Below are 8723 nucleotides of genomic sequence, written 5' to 3' on the forward strand. Positions count from 1 at the left end.
CAACACCACTTCAACTACGAACTACAAGATTCGCCACCAGCGTCGCCAACATCGTCAACATGATTTCTATACGTACACCAGCTAACCAAACAACCGCGGCACATCTCTCTTCGATTCTGTTTGTGCGATTCACCTTCGCCACGATAGACAACAGACAAGAACCTCAGCCTGCGACGAACATCTGTATACAAGAACCCGGCTTGGCATGGAAGCCCTAACATCACAACGAGTGATCGCTCTGCCCCACACACTTCAACTTCTTACATACAGACTGTTCCTATTGTGTACTCTAAGAACTGGCAAATTCGTATGTGTTACTGACTCTCTTTTCTATCTGCTGTATCTCACGCATTCACATACATTTGTGCACACATTCTTTTGTATACACACTATTCTATTTACATGACGGCCTGTCTTTTAATGTGTTTATTATGTCACACTCACACACACACACAGACATACATTTTAATGCAACAATAAATATTCTGTTATTCATCTCTATCGGTTGTGTTCTATCGTCTTCCTTACTGGCCATTTACGAATTCACTATGTTATCGAAGTATAACATACATATATATCATTTGATATAATTTTGTGTTCGACCGTGTGACGCGTTTAATAAAAGGAGCCCTGTTTTTCCATTCGTCACCATTTCTCCTTTTGGGTTCGCATGGTCGTTCTTACATATATATACACACTCGTGTTTTGGGTTTTATTGTCTTGTTTGTATCACTGAACCTCTGCATATAAATACACAAATACACACATACACATATACATGCATGTGTGTGTGTGTGTGTGTGTGTGTGTGTATTATTAGATTATTCTGAAAATAATGGCCAATTTCAGAAAAATTTTATTCTGGAAAAATTTGATTAGTCAAAGTATGAGCTGTGAACATCTATGCATCTCTGCCATTGATCAATGAGATTATTTATAGTTTGTTGATAAAAACCTATTGGCTTTGATGCTAAGAAATCTTCAAAAGCTAATTTCACCTCTGGTTTGAACCTGAAAGTTTTATCACTTAAAAACGTGTTTAAATATTTTAAAAAACGGTATTGGGTGAAAAATCAGGAGAATATGGAAGATGTAGTAAAGTCTCATATCTCAAGTCTGTGAGTTTTTGCAGCGTCATTCTTGCAACTTGTGGCTTTGCATTATTGTGGAGCAGAATTGGGCCATGCTGATTCACCAATGCAGGTCTCATTTTTTGCAAGTGAGCATGCATTTCAGTGAGTTGATTGCAGTAAACCTCTGCTGTAATGCTTTGATTGGCTTCCAGAAAGCTGTAATGGTCAATACCAATTGCAAACCACCAGACAATCACCATAATCTTTTGCTGATGCAACTTTGGCTTTGGGAAATGTTTGGGGGATTCATCATGATCAAGCCATTGACCTGATCGTTTATGGTTATCATAAAGGATCCACTTTTTGTCACAAGTGACTATTTGGTCAAGAAATGGATCATTGGTGTTTCACAGAAAGAGCATTGAGCACACTTCAAAATGCCGAACTTTTTGATTTTCATTAAGCTCATGTGGTATCCATTTATTGAGCTTTTTCACCTTACCATTCTTCTGCAGATTACGTGAGACCACTGCAATACCATCACCAATTTCTTGAGACATTTCTCTGACACTTCGACTTGGGTTTTGTTCAACAGTTGCTTTCAATTGTTCATTGTCAAGACTGCATAACCGTCCTCTACCTTCTTCTTCAAGGCTCTCATCCCCACTATGGAATTTCTGAAACCACCTTCATACTGTGCGGTCACTTGTGGATCTCTCTCCCCATGCTCTATTGATATTGGCAACAGTTTGAGAGGCATTGTGCCCAACCTTGAACTCATGCAAGAAAAGTAAGCAAAGGTCCTTTTTTATCATGTTTTGGCATTAGGAAGGGCATCCAGCTGTAGAAACTCTGCCAAATCAAATTGGAGCCTGGTGTAGCCATCTGGTTCACCAGTCCTCAGTCAAATCGTCCAACCCATGCTAGCATGGAAAGCGGACGTTAAACCACGATGATGATGATGATGATAATTAAGGGAACCTATGCTTCAAGAATGTTTTCTGTCTGAAATAAGTGGAAAATTATTAAATATGCCACTTATTAAGTATATCAAAATTCACTTAAAATATAATTAAAATATTATGATAAAATTGCGTTTCAATACACAACACAGAGCGGCCATTATTTTCGGAACAACTTAATATTAAAGGATCAAAAATAAATGGTAAATGGAAACTGTGCATTTATTGTTATTGCATTTAATATTGTTTATAATTTTTTCTCTTATGATATATTCAGGTCGAGCAGTGCCACACATTTCATTGGCGGCAACAAATGTAAACCAGATCGCCTGACAGAAACGGTAATTACTCTATAAATATGTATTATATAATACCATATACTATGCATATTAGACAGTGTACTCTTTCAGTCCCATGTGTACAAGAAACCTTAAGGCTAATATGATTAAGAAGTATTGTTTATTTCATTATTATTACTGTGTGTTATGAGTTATAGTTTAGTATGTGATACAGTATGTTTTTTGAGTTGTACTACTACTGCATATAATATATTATAGAATAACTTGTCATATGTTATATCATCATCACATCATCATCATCATCATCATCATCATCAGTTTTCCATGCTGTCACAGGTTACATGGTCTAATAAGAGCTGGTGAACCAGAGAACTATGCCAGGTTCTAATGTCTGTTTGGGCATGGTTTCTACATCTAGATGCTCTTCCTAACATCGACCACTTTACAGTGTGTACTGGGTGAAATTTTTACATGGCACAAGCACCAGTGAGGTCACCAAGTAACTTGCAAAATGAAGTCTCCTCATTTGAGACAGGTTGAAAAATAACGGATTCAGCTTGGACTAACAATTAAGAAGTTTACTGTGTATGTGAGATATAGGATGGTACTTTTCTGTGGGTCAGCAATACAAATTTCAATTCCAGTCTCTTTCAGTCTTTTATGTAGCGTATTGTGTGTTGTGCCAAAGTGCACCAATTACTACAGGAATAATTGTTTTCTTGGTCTCCTGCAGTCTCCTCAGCTCTTTGGCTAGATCCTGATATTCCCCAATTTTTTTACTTTCTTTGATATGGTCTGTACTATCATAGGGAGTTACAAAATCTATGATTTTACACCATTTATTTTGTCCTCTATAGTCATATTCAGTCTTCTTGTTTCGATAGTATAATCGGTCTTTATGGGCAAGTTCCACAAGATCCTGTGATTCTCATTTTCTGTCAGTCTCTCGTTTGTGATTATTATTATCATTATTATTATTGTTGTTGTTGTTTAATTCTAAGAAGGAAAAAATAATCATGCTCATATCCTTTATTGTGTTGCTATATTGTGTTGTTTAATCCAATAATATTGCATTATGTCATTATTATGTTACTAAGCAAATGTAATTATTAAAGAAATGTATTATTATCCAACAAAAAACAGCTACAGATGGAAAAAGATGCAAAATTATCAAACAAAACTCTCATTGTCATAACACAAAAATAGATTTGAGAAAAACAAAAACATATGCCCAAACATTAAATATTAAAAAAACGAACACATTAAAACAAGCAGTGCTCCAACATGGCCTAGACTATAGTGGGTAAAACAAATAAAAGAACTAAAGTAGTTTGTTAGTTTATGAAAATGATTGATATCAAATTATAGGGAAAAATACAAAAATATATAATAAATACATAAATAAATAAACATGGCTGGGTGTTTGTAAAGAACAACTGTTTATTTGTAGATGAAAAGATCTGATATCTAATTACAAGTAAAGAAAAAAACACAAAACAGAAATCTTAGCAAAATACAAAATAAATGATAATTAACTCATGAAAATAGTTTATATCGTACTAAGGTGTTGGTGGTGAAATAAAAAAAAGAAATGGCCATTCTTTATTAATATGGTAAATAAGTGCAGGCATGGTTGTGTGGTTAAGAAGTTTGGTTCCCAATCATATAGTTTCAGGTTCAGTCCCACTGCATGGCACTTTGGGCAAGTGTCTTCTACTACATCGGGCCAACCAAAGCCTGGTGAGTGGATTTGGTAGGTGGAAACTGAAAACAAACCTGGAAAAAACACCCAGTACAATCTGTAAAGCAGTTGGCATTATGAAGGGCATCCAGCTGTAGAAGCCATGCCTTGACAGACATAGTGCCCGGGCAGCTCTTCAGCTGGCCAACACCTGTCAAACCGTCCAGCCCATGCCAGCATGGAAAACAAACGTTAAATGGTGATGATGATGATAATGATGATGATGATGATGATGATGATAACAATGATGATGTGATGACAGCGATGTATATATTTATGTATGTGTTTGTTTGTGTTTCTTAGTCTTGACATAAGTGAAATAGTTGTAAACAAGTGTCGCTATCACACAAGTGGTGTCCTTTGTTTTTAATCTTCCATGGAAACATGTCTGGCCATGGGGAGCATTACCTTGCTGGGAAACACGTGAGGGTTGGTTACTGGATAACATCTGGCTTTAGAAAATCTTCCTCAACGAATTCTGTCTCCTGCGAGCATAGACCAGTGGATGTTAAAATGCTGATGATGATGATAATGCATTATTTAACAATCACAACATTGATTACAGCTATTTTATCAGTTTTGTGTCTTGTTTTAGTTGATGCTTTACCAGTTCACTTCATACAAGGAATTAAACTCATTTATTCAGAAGAATATCATACTGGTATGTATATCTTTGCTTTATCATTTTTATTTTTTGTGTTTTTAAAGGTGACAAACTGGCTGAATCATTAGCATGATGAACAAAATTCTTAGCAGCATTCCATCCATCTTTATGTTCTGAGTTCGAATTCCACCAAGGTGCCTTTGCCTTTCGTATTTTCAGGATTGATAAAATAAATTCTAGTTGAGCATAGGGGTTGATGTAATTGGCTTACTCCTGACCAGAACTCACTGGCCTTCTAAAATTTGAAGCCATTATTATTATTATTATTATTATTATTATTATTATTATTATTATTATTATTATTATAATTGAGTGAGAGAGCAGTGCATGCCATCAAGGTAACACTGAGGTAAAATATATGAAGCCCAGTATACCCATCATGACTACCTGTCTGATAAGAGTATACCAGGCACATGCATCACAGCTATATGTTCATGACATGATGATCTCATATGAAGATAAACAGCGCATGACCTAGAATTTTCTTCAGGTCAAGTAGCCCATCCTGCTCAAATGATTCCCGAATAAGGTTTGTTTAAGGATGAATGAAACATCCATGTTTCCAGAGGTGAATTATTCAAACTCCAAAGAATTTCTCTCAAGACATGGTTATGATGCTTCCCCACTACTTCTGCTTGTGATCAGAGATGCACATATTGTCAGCCACCAAGGGACATATTCAACTGGTTAAGGTCAAACAACTGACAAGTAAATCTGTGGTATTGAGCAGAATATTTGCTGTAACCCATCTTTTATACCAAGACAAAACAATGTACATGATAACACTTCCTGTCAGTTAAGATCAGAAGCCATGAGAGCCAGTGCTTGGTACTGTATTAGAGCACTGACAAAATGCTTAGTGATATTACGTCTGTCACTCCATTCTGAGTTCAAATTCTGCCGAGGTCAACTTTGCCTTTCATCCTTTCAGGGTCGATGAAAATAAGTACCGGTTGAAAACTGGAGTCGATGTAATCGACTCATCCCCATCCCCCAAATTACTGTCCTTGTGGTAAAATTTGAAACTGTTATTATTATTATTATTACTATTATTATTATTATTATTATTATTATTAAAGGCGGCAAGCTGGTAGAATTGTTAGTATGCCGGGTGAAATGCTTAGCGGTATTTCATCTGCCACTACGTTCTGACTGGCTCCCATGCCAGTGGCACATAAAAAGCAGCATCTGAATGTGGTCAATGCCAGTATCCTCTGACTGGCTCCCATGTGGGTGGCATGTAAAAAGCACTATCTGAATGTGATTAATGCCAGGTTTGCCTGACTGACTCTTGTGCCGGTGGCACCAACAACACTCAGAGTGGTTGGTGTTAGGAAGGGCAACCAGCTGTAGAAACATTGCCAGATCAGATTGGAGCCTGGTGCAGCCGCTGGCTCTCCAAACCTCAGTCAACCCGTCTGACCCATGCCAGCATGGAAAATAGATGTTAAACGATGATGCTGATTAGTTCATGAATGGTAAGCATTGTAGAATAATAGCATTGTAGACTGAAGGCTTCTAATACACCAGTTACAGCTTCTAACAGTGAGAGTAACAAGGGAGTATCTGTAAGCTGGTGCAGAACAAATACCATGACACAGTAACTCAGCAGACTTTGAAAAGCACCTGTCTTTTTTTGGCCAACATTTGTATCTGCCAACTTTGTGTGAAACACAGACACACATGCATGTAGGTACAAATATGGCTGTTTGGTTTGCAATTACATGGCTTCATGTTCACTGCAGATAGCTGGTAAGCTAGCTGGCTGGTTGGCTAGTTAGCTGAGTAGTCAGCTGGCTGGCTGGCTGGCTAGATGAATGGATTATTTATTTACTATTTTCTTTGTATTTATTAGAATACTTTTGAGAAGCTTGGAACTGGTTTCTAACAAAAGTACAGAAGTTCCATTCCTGAAATTTAGATAGAAATAATGACTATTATTACATGTTGCACTGTAAAATATATTGTATATTTTTATTGTTCCATTTGCAGATTGTATCTGCAAAGCACATACTTCAGGTCTCTTTCCTTGCCTGAAAATTGAAATTTTTCCTGATTGTCACTTAGACAATATTAATGTAACCAAGTTCACCAATAATTATTTGTATAAATATGAATTTATAATCAGAATAGACCAGCTGCAGATTTCAAAGTAGTTGTCCATATATTTTCTCCTTGCTGAATTTGGAAGAGATTTTCATATCTACAAAGCAGCTAACTTCTATGGCTATATATACATTATACACATATACATATATATACACACATATACATATATATATATGTATATGTGTGTATATATATATGTATATGTGTGTATATATATGTATGTGTGTATAATGTATATATATAGTCATACATATATCATCATCATCAGCATCATCATCATACATCTGTTTTCCATGCTGGCATGGGTTGGACGGTTTGACAGAACTAGTAAGCTAGGGAGGTGCACCAGGTTCCGATCTGATTTGACATGGTTTTTACTGTTGGATGCCCTTCCTAACAGCAACCACTCTAAGAGTGTAGCAGGTGCTTTTTACATGCCACCAGCATGGGTACCAGATACATGACACTGGGCATCAGCCAATACTATGATTTCACTTGGTTTGACAGGTCTTCTCAAACACAGCATATTGCCCAACGTTCAAAGGGTGTTTTTTATGTGCTAGGATCTCACTTGGCTTGACAGGTTTTCTCAAGCATGACATATCGCCAAAGGTCTCAGTCACTTGTCATTGCCTTTGAGAGGCCCAACATTTGAAGATCATGTTTCCCCACCTCAATCCATGTCTTCCTGGATCTATCTCTTCCACAGGTTCCCTCCATTGTTAGAGTGTGACACTTCTTCACACAGCTGTCCTCCTCCATGCCCATCACATGACCATACCAGTGCAGTTGTCTCTCTTGTACACCACATCTGATGTCTCTTATGCCCAACTTTTCTCTCAGGGTGCTTACACACACTCTCTCTCACTCATCATCATCATCATCATCATCATCATCGTTTAACGTCCGTTTTCCATTCTGGCATGGGTTGGACGGTTTGATCTGGCAATGTTTCTACAGCTGGATGCTCTTCCTAATGCCAACCACTCCAAGAGTGTAGTGGGTGCTTTTTGCGTGCCACCAGCATGGGAGCCAGTCAGGCGGCACTGGCATCAACCACTGGCTTAGAAGATCTTCCAAGGGAAACCAGTCTTAAATTCCTCTGTTATAGCCTGAAGAACTATGATAAACAAGAAATGGCTATATATATATATATATACATGCTGATATTGGGCTGTGAAAATGAGTTTCCAATGCCACATTGATGGATAAATATTCTTTATTTTTTGGATAACACACCATGTGGCAAGCTTGATAGTTGCTGAGAATTCTAAACCTGAAACTAATGGTAACCTTGTTAACCGACAAACAATGTATGTGTGTGTGTGTGTGTGTGTGTTCAGAGAGAGAGAAGGAGAGAAAAGAAAGAATTGATTCTTCCACCAGTACATGACTGTCTCTATTTGTCAGCCCTTGAAGAAAAAAAGACCAAGTTGATTTCAACATGATTTGAACTTGGAGTGCAGAGTCAGAGCAAATACCACTAGATATTGCATGTTAAGCTCTAATGACTGCCAATTTGCCACCTTATCCATCTGGAGCAAACCATATTTCTTTTCCAACCTATTTCCTCATATGCTATTAACATTCACAATATATTAATGTGAGAAATGTCAAACTGTATAATACAGTAAAGCAGTGACCTGGAGAATTACATTCTGCCAATTATCAGATGAAATGCTTTCAACTATGAATTTGGTTAATAATGCCTTTGGGCATTAATGTTTAGTCTAGCCACTGAAAAATTCTAGAATGTACAAATGATTTTTTTTTTTTTTTTTTTGCTTTTCATTGTCTTTTACCAGTTTTGTTGCTATTTTTATGTTAAGAAAACATTAATTTAATATTTGGTGTTGTTGAAAGTATTTCTTGCCA

General features: G+C 36.9%; 1 protein-coding gene across 3 annotated transcripts in view; it reads left to right on the forward strand.

The window, feature by feature from the left end:
- The window catches only part of LOC106868088 (probable ubiquitin carboxyl-terminal hydrolase MINDY-4), a 105253-nt gene that overhangs the window by 73485 nt on the left and 23045 nt on the right, over positions 1-8723 (forward strand). For all 3 annotated transcript variants that reach the window (XR_008265054.1, XM_014913214.2, XM_014913206.2), the window contains exons 10-11: positions 2313-2376; positions 4671-4736. Coding sequence is in view for 2 of the 3 variants with exons in the window: in XM_014913214.2 (XP_014768700.1) it covers positions 2313-2376; positions 4671-4736 (130 nt within the window). In the remaining variant the exon portion in view is untranslated. The remainder of the gene's footprint in view (positions 1-2312; positions 2377-4670; positions 4737-8723) is intronic.

The sequence above is a fragment of the Octopus bimaculoides genome, chromosome 1 (genome assembly GCF_001194135.2).
Source record: "Octopus bimaculoides isolate UCB-OBI-ISO-001 chromosome 1, ASM119413v2, whole genome shotgun sequence".
Taxonomy (NCBI): Eukaryota; Metazoa; Mollusca; class Cephalopoda; order Octopoda; family Octopodidae; genus Octopus; species Octopus bimaculoides.